The sequence below is a fragment of the Branchiostoma floridae genome, chromosome 5 (genome assembly GCF_000003815.2).
Source record: "Branchiostoma floridae strain S238N-H82 chromosome 5, Bfl_VNyyK, whole genome shotgun sequence".
NCBI classification, from domain to species: domain Eukaryota; kingdom Metazoa; phylum Chordata; class Leptocardii; order Amphioxiformes; family Branchiostomatidae; genus Branchiostoma; species Branchiostoma floridae.
The window spans coordinates 26,590,017-26,610,068 of NC_049983.1; the positions used below are offsets into that span (position 1 = coordinate 26,590,017).

Below are 20,052 nucleotides of genomic sequence, written 5' to 3' on the forward strand. Positions count from 1 at the left end.
GCTTAGTAATGTGGTGGAAAGATGATTGAACACTCTTTGGCGGAGTCAGTGGCCAACGTTTAGCGGAATTTTACGTAGTTTCATCAACTTCATATTAACAGCCGTTGTTATGTAACTTATGTGAAACACCGCAATATAAATAGACACGTTATTGGGGTATCAAGAATATCCGGAAACACACACAGACGCCTAGACAAACACACATACACCAGCTTTCATCATAGATCATCATAGTATACTACACAACTACAATCATGCTTTTCACAATATTGTCGCCAGGCGGCGCTATCAGCGGTGTAATGTTGTTGAAAACGAGGCTGCCGAATCCTCTCCTCCTGTAGCCATTGTTGGTGCAGGTTTACCGGTGAAGTTCCTCTCACCATCCGCCTCCATCCTCCCTCAAATCACCATGAATCGCGTAGGTTACGAGCTGGTCATCTTCGGGGCGCTCCTGGCTTCGTGCTGCACGGCTAACCAGGGCGCCTTGGGCGGCGATCTCGTCAATACGGCCGTCAATCGACAGATAGATCTCACGTCGCAACTGGCGAAATTCACCACCACCATCACCCTGGAAAACGCGGGGAAAACCGCGACGACTTCCTTCGTGCTGGCGATCGACCCTTCTCTGAGAGACAGACTTTCTTTCATTGGAGCGACGGTATGGTTTTTAGACTTATTCCCCTTCCGTTATTTGTTCTATCTTCTGCATATTCAGTCAGTGTCGTTCGCTCTAACAGGTTTACAGTTGCAAGGAAACGTGTTGATAAACTTTTGATTTTAAACTTGTCGTTTCTTCTCTTATCTTGCAGACAAAAGATGACGATGCAGAGAAACTGCCCGTGACCCAGACAACCGTCCCAGGGCGAACGTAAGAAGATAAACTTGATATTTCTGTTGTTATTATTAGTGGGGAGGGCGGGGCCGGGTAGTTGTGTGCTGTGTGTGCCACGCAGGCGGTACAGCGAGTTCACCTTTACCACAGCATAATTTATGTTTTTTTTTTTTTTTTTATGGTACCCCAGTATGGTATGTGTTAGAAACAGATTGTGCTGTTTTAATTTTGGCCCATGTAGGCTCACAGTTGAAAGTTTAGAGGACAGAATTTTACATGTAAAAAAAAAAAACGTTCCGGCTCCTGGCGGCCGCCATGTTGTGTCGACGTGTCAGCTGGGCGGCGGGTCAAGGGTCATCTCCGGGACGCTACAATTTTTTTTGCAATCGTGATTCAATTGTTCTCGCTGTTAACTGCTAAGGTTATAAAACAAAGTATTAAAAATGTTTTTCTAAATCGCAGCTATAACTTAGTAATTCAGAGACTGACAGGGGAGAATATTAATTAGTAGATGGATTTTGTAATTTGTCACATAATATTAAAATAAGTGTAACGGGAGGGGTCCAAAGTCCGGTAGGGGTCCAAACTCCGGTAGGATTTTAAAATCATTTTTGCGGAGATATGCATAAGTGTCTGCACATGATAAGTACAACTTGTTATGGACTAAACCTTGTTGCAAATATCTGAAAAGTCAGAGTGTGTGTCCAAATTGGTAATCCCCAACAGTACGGTTGAAAAAAGTAAACATGTTTGACGCCTTCCGAGCATGCTGACGAGCGAACTTATCGAAAACATGGCCCGGGAAACTCTTGAATTATTCATCGTCAAATACGAAATGTGAAAAGATACCACCACAGATGAGAAGGATATCTATAAGACTTCCTAAAGAAGCACAGCTATGCCGTGTCTTTGCTTTTATAGTTTGGAGATCTTTGGATCATCGGAGCTAAATTATGCCGCATGTTCACGGCCCTGTCACCCACGCCATCTTTGCCAATCACCTATGAAGGAAGCCGAGCGATGCTCAACACGATGGAGTTAGTCAACTCGTCAGTAGAGTACCGATCATTCAAGAAAATCTATCCCTACCGACTAAAGAAATCCTGTAGTCATTTCTGCTGTTAAAAACGAGGTTGAAGCGGGAAATTAAGAAGCCGAAAGTGAAAATGTGTAATCACAGGCAGATGTAAACAAATGTGCCGCCATTTTTGGCGACAGGTTGGTTTCGCCGTGAGAGGTAAACCTTGTAACTAAACGTATTTAAATATGCAGCGTAATTCAAAATATTGCATATATTTGTGACAAAAAATAGTATTGCAGAAGGTTAGTGTTATTTTGCATGCATAGGACGCTTAAAAATATACAGAGATGGCTTGGTTGTTAACTTATCGGAGTTTGGACCCCCTTTTCTTGTTAGAACGTTCCACTGAAACGCAAGTCAAAACCTGCCAATAGTTTCGCGCGCTATCAAACTACAGTTCGGTAGTTGCTGCCGTTAAATGAAATGTATGTCTGCACAGCTTCAATCACAGTTATATGGTTGTTAACAAGATCTTGACTTGTTTTTGATGGGTTCTCAGTAAAATGTACGATGACAAAAGCCATGCGCATTCACTTAGAACAGTAACCGGACATTGGATCCCCCCCGTTAAGGTAATAATTTGTTATCTTACACATTAAGTCAGAAATGTTCTCTTTAGTGCCGCTATCAATCATTTGAAGAGATTCAATAGCTTTCATGAGATTAAGAATCTGTTGATCTTGCTGCCTTATATTAGCTTGTAAAAGGCTGAATAATCAAAAAAGTTTTTATGATTTAGTATTGACAGACAGTTATAAAATCTCAAAGATGGTAAAAGCTCGTAGCAGCCCTACAGCTAAAGATAAGGCAAAGTTCTCAACTGTGCCTTACATGTGGACAGTTTAAACCTGCGTACACCTACATGTACATGCAAGTATGTCTGAACAACAATAGATTAACCAGATAGCAATAATGAGGTAGTGAAACCATGTCTCCTCCCCCCCTCTCCAGGACAGACATCTTGTTCCGTGTAGACCTCCCGAAGGCCCTCGGCGCGGGTCAGTCCACCACCGTGAACGTGGAGGAGTCGTACACCCACGCACAGACCCCCTTCCCCGCCCAGATCACCCAGGTGAGTCGTACACCCACGCGCAAACCCCCTTCCCCGCACAGATCACCCAGGTGAGTTGTACACCCACGCGCAGACCCCCTTCCCCGTCCAGATCACCCAGGTGAGTTGTACACCCACGCGCAGACCCCCTTGCCCGCCCAGATCACCCAGGTGAGTCGTACACCCACGCGCAGCCCCCCTTCCCCGCCCAGATCACCCAGGTGAGGCTTTAACTTTTTTTTAAGCCTAAGCTTAAGACATCTTAAGAACACTGCCACTGGCCTTCAAGAAATCTATTGTAATTGTTGTTGTTGTTTGCCTTGTAACTTAAGTTGTAGTGCGTAGAGGCTCATAGGTCAGCAGGTTTCCTTGCTGTTTCAGTAGCAGGAGATATGTTTTATTGGGACATGAATCTATTGATGCAAAATTTGTAATTCATATGTATACATTTTCATCCTTGCCTGCAAGCTTCAATTTTTAAAAACGATTGATCATCCGATAGTTAGATGTTATGCACATCAGCACATACTGTAAATGCGTCTTAATTCGCGGGGATTTAATTTCGCGGTAGCTGGAAAAGGATTGTTCACGGTAGTTTTAAGTTTGCGGTAGCACCGTGCACTGTAGTGTCTTACTGACATGGAAAAATGTTTGTGGTGGTTTTAAGTTCGCGGTTAGGTATCCACCGCGAAAACTGCAAACATAAAAACCAATATAATCATTTCTGCATTTACAGTATACTCGAAAACAAATAAGAGTTGTTTGGTTGATTGATTTATCGATTGATTGATTGATTGATGTTTTCCCCCAGGCCGAGGACCAGCTGGTTCTCTTCAAGGGCAACCTGCACTTCTACTCCCCCTACAAGACCCAGTCGGAGACCACCACCGTCAAGCTGGCCTCCAGCAAGGTCGAATCCCACACCAAGACTAAAGCCAAGGTCGAGGACAGCTCCATCGTCTACGGACCGTTCGAGAATGTCGAGCCCTTCTCACAGGTAAGGAGCTTTGTGGTTATTTTAGAAGCTTATAGTTAAGAACTAGAAAGGCCGACATTTGCTTGGGAGCAAATACAGCATATTGCAATCCATCTTCATCCTGGAAAAAAATCCCAAAATTCATCAATTTGAAGTAATGTTTGCTCAAAGGAAAAATGAAGTACTGTGGGCACTTGTCCTACACACCTTCATGCCAAATTGGTCCAAAAATGAAAAAGTTAATCCCATTTGAAGATTTGACAGGAGGAGAAACAAAGAAAAAACAGTATAATACAGTCAAACCTGTATTAGGGGCCACCTCTACAGAGGGGCCACCTGTCCATAGTGGCCACTTTTTGTCGGTCCCTTGGGTATTTTATCTACAAGTTGCCACCTCTATACAGAGGCCACCTGTCTATAGTGGCCAAATTTGTCCGGTCCCTTGAGTGGCCGCTATAGACAGGTTTGACTGTAAGTGGATTTGCAAAACTGACTCCCTTAGGTTGTTTTTCTTTGGACCAGTCAAAAGTAGAAGCAAGCTCCTTGTCAGGTCCGAGGAAAACTAGGGGGACATAAGTTTTTAGTGAGAGGGAGGGGAATTCTACAGCATGTAGTGATTCTGTGAAGATTAGCAGTAGCAGTAGTGTAGTATCCAGCAGTCAGCTAGTGTGTACGCCAAGAGAATTGCAAAGAAAATAGAAAGTACAGGCTGAGATTGAATCATGGAAGTCAAGGAAAAAGTGTACAAGTGTGTGTGTGTCAGATTGAGTGTGATAGCTAACTGGATCAAATTTGAATTCTATTTTTAAAAGTTTCTTTCCCCTCCTTGCAGGAAAAGCTTCAGGTTCACTACGAGAACAACACACCGTTCCTGGCCGTCAGCAGCCTGGTGCGTGTAATCGAGGTCTCACACTGGGGTAACATCGCCGTGGAGGAGACCTACGACGTGCGACACTCCGGCGCCCGCCTCAAGGGCTCGTTCTCCCGCTACGACTACCAGCGCCAGCTGGACGGAAGGTCATCTGTCAAGTCTTTCAAGGTCAGGAAATTTCGAGTTTGTTTCAAAACTAACTTCACCTATTTCTTACTCTAATCTAAGTACATGTAAGAAGCACTTTTCAACCAGTTTGTGTCTGCTCTTATGTTGTCTATGAAGTTGACTCGTTGGAAAAATTGGGGTTGGTTTTTCCACCCGATTTGTTGCAATGCTAGTTTCTTGGCTACAGCTACTTGGCTACTTTGCAGGCACAGACAAAACTGTGACAATTTGCTGCGATAGTTTCTCTAGTAAGGGAGGGAAGCAGACACATAAGTAGAATTTAGCTGCAGGGTGCAGAAGAAGGTTTCAGATTGCAGAAAACGATTGTTGAGCACCCGAAAATCATACAGGCTCATTAATGACAGTCGGTGTCTGTGAACTTTGACTTTGACTTTATACTACTCCATGTATCCTGTAAGGCTAACATCACATTTCCAGGAAGAGGCCCAGCCAGGCAGTTTTGTGGAAGGAAAAGTATGATATAAAACTTAAAAGCACAAAACTGACCAAAAATAATTCAACAGTGTGCCTTGTGCATATTCATTGGTATAAGCTTTGATTTTTTGTTTCCGCAAGCACATTGGGAAATGTGACGTAGGCCTAAGAAAGAGCAACAAGTAAGCTACATGTGATTCAGCAGCACACACACACTCACCTACCAATCCAGACAGTGTGGTGGGTGGGTGTGTACATGTACATGTGTGCGAGAACACAGCCTGGGTTTTTAGACTATGGCCTGCCGTGTTCATGGCTTGGTCATTTGATGGAGCCCAGACAACCTTTTTTTTTAATTGAGAGATTTGGTTACCCTTCCTCAGTGGTTCTAACCTTACATTCTGTCTCCGGGTTAAAATCTTGAGATGGTGATAGTCATTTGTTAATGTCAAGAAATGTGGACTAGACTGATAAATATTTCAAAGTAAAAAAATGATTGGTTACCTGACTCCTTGTTGTGCTAGCACATAGTCTAAGAAAGACATATTGACTAATAGATATGAGTGATATAGATGTCACAGTTTGTGCAGTAATGCTTTTGATAAGCTGTTGTGTATAACATGTGCCAGTAGACTCATTCAGAACTCTTCTCTCCCCGGTTCCAGACGATCCTGCCCGCCGCGGCGCGTGACGTGTACTACCGAGACGAAATTGGAAACATCTCCACCAGCAACCTGAACGAGCAGGACGACGCCGTAGAGCTCGAGTTACGCCCGCGCTTCCCGCTGTTCGGGGGCTGGAAGACCCACTACTACATCGGCTACAACCTGCCCAGCTACGAGTACCTCTACAACTCAGGTGGGTTTGTTTGTTTGTTGCTAAAGATCCTCTACTATACCTGAGTACATTTAGAACCTGCCCAGCTGTGTGTTCTAACTCAGGTTTGTTGGTTTTGCATAACTCATGAACCAGATTTAGGCGTAACATTGGGGTTGTGGGGCGTAACTGCAAGGTGTTTGACAGCTTCAGTTGTCAGCTATTTTGTCCAACTTTCTGTGGAACCAAGGAACACGCTCGAACGTGGTTGAATACATTTGGTGGTTTGCATGAATTGTTAGTTTGTTGACAGCCTTTTTGATCCCTGTGAAAGTTTGAATTCTATCCATATTAGTGGACTTGATCACAGCTGCTTTTGTGTTGCTTATCAATGCTTCAAATGTGAAAAAATGAGGTGACTATGCTTAAAATTAGTTACAAATGTTAATCCGGAATGGAAGTTTTAAAATTCAGGATATTCACATTATTGGCACCAAAGTTCTATGATACATACATGTATGTATTAAACAGCAGAGCAGGTAAAGATTATCGTTTTTACCCTTCCCATCATGCCACAGGTGACGAGTATGCTCTGCAGATGCGATTCGTCGACCACGTCTACGACGATCAGGTGATCGATGACATCACTGTCAAGATCATCCTGCCCGAGGGCTCCAAGTGAGTTCTCTCTGCAGTTCTCGCTGTAATTTCTAGGGGGTGCTTGTAAGCTTGTAGCTGGAATTTAATCTTTAAAGAACAAGTAAAACCTTCTCTCTAGGTAGAAAACTGAACTAGGTTTCATAGCTGTATTTATGTTGAGATGGAAGAATGCTTACTGCTAATATTTGGATATTGTACTTCATGTCATTGCACCATTGTCACCTTTGCCAAGGTTGTAATTTTAAAAAAAATGTATTTTTTGTATCAGTCACGTCAATAAATAAAGATGTCTGCTCATACATTCCAGTAACATTTCAGGAAAATGAATGTCATTCCAGTAAAATTTCAGGAAAGGGAATGTCTGTTCCTACATTCCAGTAACATTTCAGGAAAATGAGTGTCTGTTCCTATTTTCCAGGAATGTGGACCTGTCTGTGCCGTTCCCCGTAGACCGCCATCCCGACGAGCTCCACTTCACGTACCTGGACACGTTCGGCCGCCCTGTGGTGGTGGCACACAAGTCCAACCTGGTGGAGCAGCACATACAGGACTTCACCGTGAGTTTGCTTGTTTGTTTGTTTGTTTGTTTTGGTCGCACCGTCGTGGTCGCACACAAGTCCAACCTTGTAGAGCAGCACATACAGGACTTCACCGTGAGTTTGTTTGTTTGTTTTTGTCACCCTGTCACAGAGAGTAACCCAAAAATCTAACATCTGTTATTCGCTTTGTTAAACATCCATGTAATACTAATACTAATAGTAAAGATAATTTTACAGTGACTCAAACTTGCATAGATGTTGGGGACAGTCAGACGTTTCCGGGAGCATTCCTACCTTTCACGTAGTCAATGAAACCTTTGATTGTTTTCTATCCAGTTGCTTGTGTAGCTATCATCTTGTGAATCGAGATTGTAGAGTTAAGTAATTCCGGTACTTAATTGTTGGGCCTAGGGAAAAAAATTTCTATTTCCCAACTTGCCCTAGAAAAACCTGCTGACCCTATCCTTTTCTTTTGTGGGCAGTGAATTCACATAGTTTCCAGTTGTACCAGTAAGCATAAAATTGTTTTTATCCCCCCCTCCCCCAGCTGCGGTACTCGTTCCAGAAGCTCCTCCTGCTCCAGGAGCCGCTGCTGGTTGTCTTCGCTTTCTACATCCTCTTCTTCACTGTCATCGTCTACGTCAGGCTGGACTTTGCCATCTCAAAGGTAACCAAGGCTTCACTGGTGTTCACTGTTAGATTACTGAAAAATGCACTTAGTATAGACTTAGTATGCCATCTCAAGTAGAGCTAAACGTAACATCAAGTACCAGTACTGATACTGGCACAGAGGTTTAAAGCAGGTCCTTTTACTTACTTTAATAGTGTAAATTTATATAGGTCCGGTACTGGTACCTCACTATCCGGTATTTTTTTTGGACCTGTATCAAATCAATTTTAGGGCACAGTGCTGTTTCTTATCCCTAATCTCGACAGTAACCAGCTGTCGTGCTACCAATATTGTGTCCTCGGGATGTGCCTTTCCTCACCCATCCAGGTTTTAAAAATGATCCAAATAAATCCAGTGGAAGTGGAAACAAAGATAATGTATAGAAATGTGATGATGAACTCTCTTTACCTGACACTTGTGATGAACCACAATGTCCTCTAAGAAGTACTGAACATTTCTTTAAGACAAATCATCCCAGTTTTTCCATGCCTTATATCTCTTCTGTATTACAATTTATTCAAATTGTTTCACGCATGACACGGCAAGCGAGTTGTGTATGTGTATTTGTCTGATTAAGGAGTGATTTAGGCGCGTTATTTTATGCACCACTATTTCAGGACGAGGCAAGTGAGTCCCGTATGCGGATGCAGGGCCTTATGTCTCATTAACGAGTGATTAACAAGTGATTAACGAGCAATATTTTGTGCACCACTACTTCAGGACGAGGCCAGCGAGTCCCGTATGCGGATGCAGGGCCTCCTGGACCAGCTGCAGGCGGCACAGGACAAGCGCACCTCGCTCTACCAGCGCTACGAGGACGCCATCGCCAAGTTCAAGTCCACCAAGGACCTGGCCGGCTTCACCGGCAGCCGCAAGAAGATTGACGCTGAGCACAAGGAGCTGAGCAGCACCATCAAGGAGCTGCAGGGCAAGCTCAAGCTGGAGAGTACTGATGTGGCTGAGAAGGTAGGCAGTGAACAGTTTTCTTGTACCTGTACCTGTTTACACTCTTGCTTACCTCGGTCCCATCCACTGTAGCAAGGCAAAAAATACTGTCAAACGTGCACTGCAGGGCAAGCTCAAGCTGGCGAGTACTGATGTGGCTGAGAAGGTGGATAGCTGTTTTACTTTACCTGTACCTTTACTTGGTCCCAATCACAGTACCAAGGCAGGAAATACATGTACATGTACAGTCAAAAATGTACTGCAGGGCAAGCTCAAGCTGGAGAGTACTGATGTGGCTGAGAAGGTGAGCTACAGTTTTCCTGTACCTTTACCTGGTCTCATCCACTGTAGCAAGGCAGGAAATACTGTCAACCAAGGAGCTGCAAGGCAAGCTCAAAGCTGGAGAGCACAGATGTGGCTGAGAAGGTTTGTAATAGTTTACTTGTACCTTTACCTAGTCCCATCCACAGTAGCATAAGTTATGGTGTCACAAGAAGCTGAGCAGCACCATCAAGGAGCTGCAGGCCAAGCTCAAGCTGGAGAGCACTGATGTGGCTGAGAAGGTGGGCAACATTTTACCTTTACTCTTACTTTTTACCTAGTCCCGTCCACACTATTAGTAGTAGTAGTATCCATCCAGTAGTACAGAAAATACTGTCCAAAACGCCCTATTTGTTACCACCTCATAAGACAAGTAATACATACCTCTACATATAAAGACAAGCTGAATAGCACCAATGTGGCTGAGAAGGTGGGCAACAGGAGCAAGTTGAAAATAGAGTTAAGACGTTTCCCCTTTGTGCTTAGAAATGACCGCAGTTTGCGATGACATCAGTCCTTGTGTATACACCTTTCTCACGCGGCGGCCATGATAGATCGAAGAAGAGGTCAATGAGGCAAACAGACAAAACTTATTTCTAAAATCAGGTCCCATTTAGTTTTCCCCCAAACCACACAAATTTTCATGATATAAGATAGAATAATAAATATTACAAGAAGTGTTATGCACCAAAAGATGTAGCAATTTAGAGTAGTGTAGACTGACCCCATAGTCCCTTAAGAGATGCAAAATAAAAACATAATAATGCAAATTTTTAACGAATTTGCAGCCATTCACTTATTGGTCGATTTCCTAATTGGCAGGCTACCATTGGTCAAACTGCTAATTATGATGGACAGCCTTTTGTTTGCCACATTGAACTCGTTTTAGATCTATCATGGCCGCCGCGTGAGAAAGGTGTATGAATATACCCAGTTCGTGATGATGTCAGTCCTTTATGTGTAGAATGATTGTGTATGATTGTATAAAAATGTGATGATGATCCTTCTTACTCTGACACTTGTGATGAACCACAATGTCCTCTAAGAAGTACTGAACATGTCTTAAAGTTTAACTCAGAGTATTACAGATAACAGCATCAAGCAACTGGATAGGTTTTGGAAACACCCAGACATTGGATGTCACTAGAAACATCCAGAATTAATCTTATCTTGTTTTAGAGATTGAACTGTATTGTGTACCTGAATGTCTAACTTTCAAAAACGCAAATATTGTGTTAATGTGAGCTGCAGAAGCTTACTTTTGGACGATACACGGCCATAGCATTTGTTTTTGCAACTCCTTTATATATCAGTTCATACGGAATTAGGGTACAGGGCTCAAAATTCATTTTTGGGATTAGGTGCACTGGTGCACCCAGCTTAAAAATTTGGGTGCACCAAAAAATTTTGGGGTGCACCACTTAAATTTAAGTAGAATGTCAGACAAAAATTAAAACAAAACTTAGTTACAAGCTATCAAATTCTTAAACAAGTACCATGACAGACATTTTTATCATCTTTCTAACACTTAGATGTCAAGAATATGATGTATACTTGATATCTTTACATACATAAACCTAAGAAAATATTTGGGTGCACCCTGTGCACCCACTGAAAAAAATTGGGTGCACAGTTCCAATTTTGGGTGCACCTGGGTGCACATGCACCCAGTATTTCGAGCCCTGTAAGGGTATAAGACCTACTCTTCAACAGATCTGTTCAGTGTCACTGACAAAAAGTAGTGGATCCCACCTCAAACATTAGTTTCCTAAATCATGTCCAGTTGCTTGTACCTTATTACCTTCATCTTCTTTTTTTTCTTTCTTTTTACCACCGTTTTAGATAGTTCATTGTTCGGCTGTGATGCTGCACAATTAGATGTTTATCACAAACAAACAAACACTTGTTGTTCTCCCCAGGTTGGTGAGCTGCAGAAGCTGGACACCAACCTTAAGGAGCAGATCGGGCTCTCCATCACGCTGGCTGAGAAGGTGGTGGCTGGGAAGATGGGAAAGCAGCAGTATGTGGATAACGAGAAGGTCTACTCCGCCAAGCGCGAAGACATCATGGGGAAAACAGAAACCCTCCTCAGCACCCTCTAACTCTCACTCATTCTAGATTTGTTAAACCAGCGAGCCATCTACATATCGGTTCTGATGTCTGTTACTATGATGAAAATTATAAAAGAAACGAGTCTGATTTCCGAAAATAATTTCATCATGTTGTTAGAATATAGGATATAGGAGAATTCTTGTACACAACCAGGATGTGCTTACTTGTAAAAGCACCACCTGCATCGGCTACATATAGGGACGAGAAGCAGGACTCCTGTCAGAAGCTCTGACGAAGGTGTCTGATAGACACTGAAATATCCTGATTGTATACAAGAATTGTCCTATTTCCAACAAGTCTGATGTCTGTTAGTACTGTCTAAATGTAAATTACAAGAGAAACAATTGTTACTGCATGTGAAAATCAACTGATGAGAAAACAGAAACACTGCTCAGCGCACTCTCACATCCTAGCCTTAAACTAGCCACTTACATATAAATATAGATGTCTGTTAGTACTGTCTGAATGAAAATCACAGTACAAACAATTATGACGGCATATAAAAATAAACTGATGGAAAAAGCAGACTCTAAGACTGTCTTAACACAACCTTTTCAACCAGCGTATGACACACCGTAGTCTGCTTTTCTCTGCCCCCCCTACAGGTTTTTTCAGAGTGTGAAAATAAAAGTCTACTGCAGCCTAGAGGCCAAAGTGAACTTCTGTACTTGTGTCAATTGATGTCTTGTACATTTGAAAAAAGAACAAGACTGTTAAAGTGTGATTGACTCTCACAGCATAGATTTAAGCCAGCAGCAAACAACCTACGTGTAGATTACGATGTCTGTTGCTTTCTAGGATGAAAATTATCAGAGAAACAATTGTTATTGCAATTTATAAAAGTCTTCAGCATATAGAAATGGTCACCTTTGCAGGGCACAAACCCTGTAATATGTTACATGTACAAGTCTAGCCAAAACCAACTAGCCACCTACATGTATATGACTGTCACTGTTCAAGATGACATATAGTACATGGACAACAACTACTGCTGAAAATAGCTACTTCATGATGTAACGACCATGTGAAAATCACCACAGTGGCAAAATTTCTACGGACTGAGTTTCTTTTACAGAAGAAGGAAATACAACTTGATTGTAAGGAGTAGAGAGCTTCACTGGTATCCATTGATGTTTGTATTTTTGTACACACCACATGTGGGATGTGTAGGGCTTGTCAGTAAATCAAGGGAAAACAACTTTGGCACATGTACCTTTGTGGAGAACACAAGGCAAGAAAATAAAACTGACCCTTTTATAAACTGTCTTTTGTTCTTGTGCAATTGTGCATTTTTTTTCAGTTAAGATATCACAACAGAAATAGTGTTAGGTGTGATCAATAAGACATAGTGTTTTTATCAGTGTTCGTATATGTATTTGGATGAATAATCTTGATTATATTTTAGAACCCCTAGTGACTTCCTTCGGCACTGCATCAAAACTTCCAGCTTTGATATATCGTGTTCTGATGCTGTTGTTACGATCATGGTTTGTAAATAATTCAAATAATCAAATGACAGAAACTTCATTCAAGAGATGTAACTTGGTTCGAGACGAGATAGTGAATTCCTATAAAGTATGCTAATAAGAGCTTCCTTTGCACACATTTGCATTTTAATGAGACAAAGTTACCTCGCAAAAGGTCGTGGTTCAACTTACATTCGGAATCCAGACAGTATGACTACAGCTGCGCTGTGTTTTGACGTCCCTGTCCCTCTCAGTCGCTTATTGAGAAATACAAACTGAAATTAAAAGTTCTAAAAACTCTTAATGTCTCTGTTTGAAATATTGTCTAAGTGAACTGCCAACAAGACAGACAGCGCTATATAATTACTTATGGTACAATATATATATGAATCCATCATATTGTTTTTCCCAAAATAGGAAGGCAGGAGGAAGGTTTTGCAACGTCTCCAGAAAAACACGGGGATTTAATGACTACGTTCTGAGTTCTCGCGTAGAAACTTTTTGATGTTTCCCCTCCCAGCTCAGATTAACTTCTTTTCTCAGAAAATTAGTCTGCCACTTGCAGAAAAACAAAATGCCATTCGTACCACCTGATGCCACGTAATCCCTCCAGATAAAAGCAAATGTGGCCTTACGTCGTCAGACTAATTAAGGTATCATTTGCTATATTCATTTTTTCTTCGCAGTTTTGTATTTACACACTGCGCGGCGGTTGTCTGTACAGTACAGTCCAAATGTACGAGCAAGCAGAGCCGGTCCGGTCCCCTTTCCCGCGCCCTGACCGCGGCCAAACTAGAGGACCACCTCCCCAATCCCCTCCTGTCCGTCAGGGTAGTTCCCGCGGGCGTGTCCGCCATGGCAACGGGACTGACAAGTCGCAAGAAGAGCAAGAAGCGTCTTCACACACGTATGAAGAAGCTGAGGCGGTGAAGCGTTACGCAACGTACACGTCTGCAGGTAGCCGACATTTATTTTCATTTTTTGTCAATTGCCCGTTTAAGTAAAACAGGCATTTATTTCCAAAATCAGCAGAAACTTTTTAATAAGATGTGGTGTGCGATCACCAACCGGTGCATAGACTTTATTTGTCACAACTTAAAGTCAGGATCAGTTCCACGCTAAATCATTACAAGGCTAAAGTGGGGTTACTTATTGTAATTTTTCAGGCGAGAATATTTAGTGTTTATTTGCCACAAATCCCAAGTGAAAATTGACTCTGCCATATAACGATACATATTCACTAGCGATACTTCATTTTCCTACGCAGAGACGAACATGCGTCATAAAATTACCAACGGGCATAGATCGCCCTATTATCATATAAATATTAATGAGATTGCCTTATTTGGGTTGGGCACAAGCCAATCAGCGCGCAGCACCAAGATTTCAAATGTCCAATATGGCGGGCATGCAGGATGAAATATTTCTTGTGAGTTTTATTCGCGTGAGGATGGTTGTTTCTTCATGTTTAAGCACACTATAGATGTCACTATCATCCGTCCTGCTTATGAATATTAAATGAGCTTGCCTTATTTGGGTACAACCCAATCAGCGAGCAATGCGAAGATTATAAATATCCAATATGGCGGGCATACAGGCTGATGAAATGTTCTATTTCTATTTAGCGAGAGCATAATGGTTTCTTAATGTTTTTGGCTAGTATTTTGTGATACTGCACCCACTACCAACAGATCTTACAGATCTCAACTTTTGGTACCTTTTTTTTACAAGTTTGTGCGAAGAATGGACTGTCGGGCGTTGGAACGTTGTGATACAATCGCATCGCTCATGAACATCAAGAAGTTTGCCTTACTTATTTGAAGCTTTTGACAGCAGAAAGGCGTATTTCTGATTGGCTGACAGCTAGCTTGTAGTGATCACCCCCATAATACTATATGATAATTTTACCAACCTGATGAAACTATTTACCGACTAAGAGTAGTTCTAAGTTTTTCATAAATATTTCATATGATGCACAGAAGTAACGATGGATAGTATTTGTCAAATTATAAGTTTTGTATGCCATTGTGTCACACAATTAAGTTTTCTTGTTTCTGTGCATAAGATTTTTAAAATGTTGTAGTATAGCTTACAACCTATACCCCCATGCAGACCCTCTTTTCAGACTGGACAGGGTTTTCCGTTGTCCGGACTGAGCAAGGTTTTCCAAAAATCCGTGTCTCAACTTCCTTAGGAAATAGAAAGTTGTGTGTGAGCGCCAGCATGTACAGTTTGTCATGACCAAACAAGACTATGTACCATTATAGGGATTTATAGGGAGTTTGCATGAGTCCATTTCACACAGATTTGTGGTCTTGCTCCGGTCCAACTGAGGGTACAACTTAAATCCTGAAGACTTTTCTAAATCTTCAATTGGAACTTGGTAGTCTGTCAGCTTTGGGTCGGGGTCGGAGCCGATTGGTTGGTTTGGGACGATGAAAGCACCAATAGAAGTCGGGGCGTTGTGTCCCTCTGCAACAACGACTTTGTACAGATGTGTTGGAACAGCTACTTCACTCTGTCCTATTACCTGCAAGAAAGAAAATGGGACAGTCTGATCGGTGTCACAGTCTATAAAGGAATCTACAAGAAAAAAAGTTGCTGATAATGACAAAACTACCCAAGAAGACCACTCAGTACTGATAAGATCTGGTTGATGTGATTTCCCTAAACAAGGATTCTTGGTGCTTGATGGTGTCAATTAAAAAATCGTCTGAGGGTCCGTCACAAAAGTGGTCACATTGGTTAGCTGGACTTGATGTATAGAGTCAGTCACTTGTGCGCTGTACAGGGTTGACCATACGTTATTGATACTTGAATCTACTCCTCACTCACTCACTCAGTTACACACACTCACTATCCATTATTTGATCATACTGCTGCTGGGATCCCTGACGCAGGGGTAGGCAGCAGTTGGCTAGTCTTCACACCTCGCTTACATGTGGCTCTGTCCAGTGGGTTCACCCCTGTTAGACCGCACACCTTGATGTCCCACCTGACACACTCCATCCAAGTTTTCCTCGGTCTACCACGACCCCTGTTGCCTGACACTCAATATGACAAAATCTGACATGGCAAATCTTACTACGTTACAGAATAAACTATTTTCTGCTGGTAAACCTGCACTTACCGGGTACTTGACCACTTTCTGTTGGCCTTCCTGGCTGGGAAGGTACAGTGGGCCACTCAGTATGTACACATCCTCAAACCTGCTGGTCAGCTCCCTACAGTGCAGCTCAATCCTGTACCAGAACTCTTTGTTGTTCTCAATGTCCTGTGGGACGATGTTGGACAGGAGGAAAATATCGTCCATCGCTTCCTGTGATGAAAAAAACAGGCAGTGGTCGGATCAACGAGTATAGTACAGTATTTTTTATGCGCTGCAGTGAAGACATTTGTAACTTTCTTGCTCATTATTAGACTTTTTTTTTTACTTTTACAATATATTCTCCTATTTTGCACATTGACAAAGACCTGCAGCTCACAGCAATGTTTGAAGTGTTTTGCAGCAACTTGTTGCTCATGCAGGCCACATGTATTATAACCAATGGCTGTCTACCTCATAAGTAGAGCAAGGCATTTTTGGGGAGGACGAGAACACACCGAAATCAAATTTTACAAATGAGGATTCTCATGTTAATCAACTTTTATTAAGTGTTGTAACGTCATACTTTGAATTTCTCGAGTCAATTCTGGCTTTTCTTCTGCACCTGACTCAGGCTTTCCAAACCGGGGCCCGGCCGGGATGTTTGCAGAAACGAAAAATAGACGTGTTTACCAAGGAATATACACAAATTATGCCAATGACAAATTTTGCTTACGTTCTGTGTGTGTTTTATTGCCTTTTATATTATATTTTTCGTTTCTGAAAGCTACCCGACCGGGCCTCGAGTTGGGAAAAGGGACCTAAGCCTAAGCAATGGTGACTTTTCTATGTATACTGCACCTGACTAAACTTGTTGTCCCCGGCTGGTGCCATGTGGCCACAGGACCAGCCACTTTCCCAGTAGTCCTCGTACTGTGCTGTGAACATCGGGTCCACGCTGGGGGGGTCGATGAAAGAGCTGGGCTGGGCCCTGGCCTGTCTACCTGGCCTGTCTACCTGGCCTGGCTATCACGTCAGGCCACCAAGATCCCCCCCCCCATTCATACCCTCAGAAATTTTCGGCCTCTCATCTAGCTGCGCCCTCTAGTGGAATATAGACAAATTGCCGAGATTGTGTACTTAGTCCATTGTCAAGACACCTACTAGCAAGATAAACTGATATCTATTCAATGTTACTTGTCTGAATTCAAATTTCTATTGGTCTGCAAATAGATAAACAACAACATTGAGGGAGAAAGAAATGACGCTTGTGGTTTATGTTGATAACAACGATACCATACTCACAGTGTAACATTTGATCTAGTGGCAAATGTTACAAGTCAACAGTCAGTTTGGCCAAACAAAGGAGGTCATATTTAGGTCACCACGTATACCTGCAGGCCTGGGTATGGCAGAAACGGGTGCTGTCAGAGGATTGCACTTTGACTTGACATTTTCCCCTTCACGTTATCAAAGGTTTGAAGATTGAATATTTAGTCTTCAATGTACATAACAAGGACTGACTGCTTTAAAACAAGGCTGTAATACAGCAGTTTGTTTTTCATTTAGCAAATGTTAGTTTTACACACTGCTTTAGGGATCTGAGCCATCTGCTGTTTTCTCCCCCAGACAACTCTCTAAGGGAACCAAGCATGTGACCCCGGTCATCTCAGACGCTCCACCTGTCATGTCTCTTTTAATAAAGCACGCAGCAACAGGCGCTTGTCCAGGGACAAAATAGTTGATTGAGAGGCATAGTAATTGCTACTCTTTAGCCCTGTCAGGGATCTCAGCCTGGCCTGTCAGCCCTGCCCCTTGACTGGCCCTTTGAGGAAGTAGAAGTATAAGACGTATAACTCTGTCTGGGAGGTATTAGGCCTTTCTACCAGCCAGAGATACAAGTACCACAGTTTGTGTCTTTTTGATCTGTCATCGACTAGCCAGTACAACAAAAAGAGAAGTAATGTGCATGACGTGCTGTTTAGAGGTAAAAACAACACTTTCCTCTCCCAGTCCCCGAAGCCAACAATCTCCACCCATTCCAACACAGAGTTCCCCAGCTGTTTCTCTGACCAGACCAAGGATACTCTGCTCTTCGGAAAACTTTGTACAGAAAGTACTGGAAAGTCTTAAATGACCGACTTGCCTGCTACGATCCTAGATACATAGACAAGAAGAACAGATTGGATTAGGGAAGTAACGTTAAACCTGGATGGATTAGATGGAAGCAAATGCTTGGTTCCTGGTAAACACAGTCCAACAGAGCAGAGTGTTAGAGAAAAAATTCCTGACTGTGTCTTATAAAACACAAAGTTACACTAGGTTCAGCAGCACTACCCAAATTTGTCAAAGGTTCCATAGGTTCCATACAAAGACCACAAGTTCTTCTGAACCATATGTTCTTCTAAACCATTACGTATTGTCAACTTGCACTTGGCCGGCTCTTTTCGTCACAGTATATATCACACAAGTCTATGGAAAAAATGATGTATTTTGCCCTGAGATTTTTTCACACCATTGTTCTTAGACAGAACGCCGAAAATATAAGGCTAGTCTAAGAGAATACTTGCCCTTATACCCTAATACTTTCTGCCTGGTGTAAGACGCAGTCTGAGGCATGATTTCTCTGACACTCTGCTCTGTTGGACTGTGTCTACCAGGAACCCACATCATAGCAGCTCATATTTACGATCTTGTAGTTTTGTGCTTGTAGTTATGATGGAGACTTTCTTGCCTTTGTGATGTTATTTCTATGCTTATCTAATGCCAAATACTGGTGTATATGGCACTTCTTTTTACATTCACAGTTTCTGTTAGCCAGGCCAGTGCGATACATACATAAAGTAGCTTATCCTAAATTTGTAATGTATTTCATTCAAGAACTGTATTTGATATATAACGTATTTCTTTTAGAATAACCGATGACATTCTCCAATCGGTTAACAGACCATAATTTTCATTAGACCATTAAAGATTTTACAGTAGCTGTGGATATGGCTCCTGTCAAAAAAAGGCCTGTACAGCATTTTACCCGGAGGCAGCAGTACAAAAGTCATAACTAAAACCTTTACCACCTACAATGCTACATGCAACACTATGGAAAAGGGGCTTTTAGAGTCTGATATTGCAAAACAATATAATGAAAAAATATAGAGAACAGTGTGAGAACACTATCAGGCTGTTCTGGGATACAGGGCGGGTTGTGAGGACCAGATGTCAAAGCGTGCAGGGAAGGAGTAATTGCTCTCTCACAGACTGGCTGTGCCTCGATTTTCTGCTCCAGACAGGAGCATCTCCCCAAGGGCAAGGTGGTGAAGCTGAAAAAGGCTCTCTGGGCGAACAGTTGGGGGTTTAAACAAAAGAAATTAAGGAAAACGTTGTTTCACCCCAGCTATATAATAAAGGCACAAACTGTGGTACTTTACTATAGACTTGTGTGATAAATACTGTGACGAAAAGAGCAGAAAAGTGCGACAGTGGTTTAGAAGAACATACGTATGGTTCAGAAAAACTTGTGGTCTTTGTATGGAACCTTTGACAAATTTGGGTAGTGCTGCTGAACCTAGTGTAACTTTGTGTTTTATAAGACACAGTCAGGAATGATTTCTCTAATACTCTGCTCTGTTGGACTGTGTCTACCAGGAACCAAGCATTTGCTTCCATCTAATCCATCCAGGTATAACGTTACTTCCCTAATCCAATCTGTTCTTCTTGTCTATGTATCTAGGATCGTAGCAGGCAAGTCGGTCATTTAAGACGTTCCAGTACTTTCTGTACAAAGTTTTCCGAAGAGCAGAGTATCCTTGGTCTGGTCAGAGAAACAGCTGGGGAACTCTGTGTTGGAATGGGTGGAGATTGTTGGCTTCGGGGACTGGGAGAGGAAAGTGTTGTTTTTACCTCTAAACAGCACGTCATGCACATTACTTCTCTTTTTGTTGTACTGGCTAGTCGATGACAGATCAAAAAGACACAAACTGTGGTACTTGTATCTCTGGCTGGTAGAAAGGCCTAATACCTCCCAGAC

At 42.3% G+C, this 20,052-nt stretch overlaps 1 protein-coding gene and 2 non-coding genes across 3 annotated transcripts; all 3 read left to right on the top strand.

The window, feature by feature from the left end:
* The first annotated feature begins 300 nt into the window (after positions 1 to 300).
* Positions 301 to 11,850, top strand: LOC118415886 (dolichyl-diphosphooligosaccharide--protein glycosyltransferase subunit 1-like). The gene is made up of 11 exons (XM_035820795.1): positions 301 to 658; positions 810 to 868; positions 2,865 to 2,985; positions 3,776 to 3,961; positions 4,773 to 4,979; positions 6,080 to 6,272; positions 6,809 to 6,908; positions 7,309 to 7,447; positions 7,977 to 8,096; positions 8,820 to 9,065; positions 11,285 to 11,850. Exons 1-11 carry the CDS (start codon positions 410 to 412, stop codon positions 11,465 to 11,467), a joined length of 1,803 nt encoding a protein of 600 aa, XP_035676688.1. The 5' UTR covers positions 301 to 409; the 3' UTR covers positions 11,468 to 11,850.
* LOC118416957 lies at positions 8,487 to 8,554 on the top strand. Its single transcript, XR_004831297.1, has one exon. It is a non-coding gene; the product is annotated as a small nucleolar RNA SNORD61 (small nucleolar RNA).
* Positions 10,357 to 10,424, top strand: LOC118416956. Its single transcript, XR_004831296.1, has one exon. It is a non-coding gene; the product is annotated as a small nucleolar RNA SNORD61 (small nucleolar RNA).
* Positions 11,851 to 20,052: the final 8,202 nt, after the last annotated feature.

Excerpts from the sequence above, each read along its gene's own strand:
- LOC118415886 (XM_035820795.1), top strand. The coding sequence starts at position 410 with ATGAATCGCGTAGGTTACGAGCTGGTCATCTTCGGGGCGCTCCTGGCT. Across the intron at positions 6,273-6,808 it reads CGAGTACCTCTACAACTCAG|GTGACGAGTATGCTCTGCAG; the intron begins GTGGGTTTGTTT and ends ATCATGCCACAG. Across the intron at positions 8,097-8,819 it reads TGGACTTTGCCATCTCAAAG|GACGAGGCCAGCGAGTCCCG; the intron begins GTAACCAAGGCT and ends CCACTACTTCAG.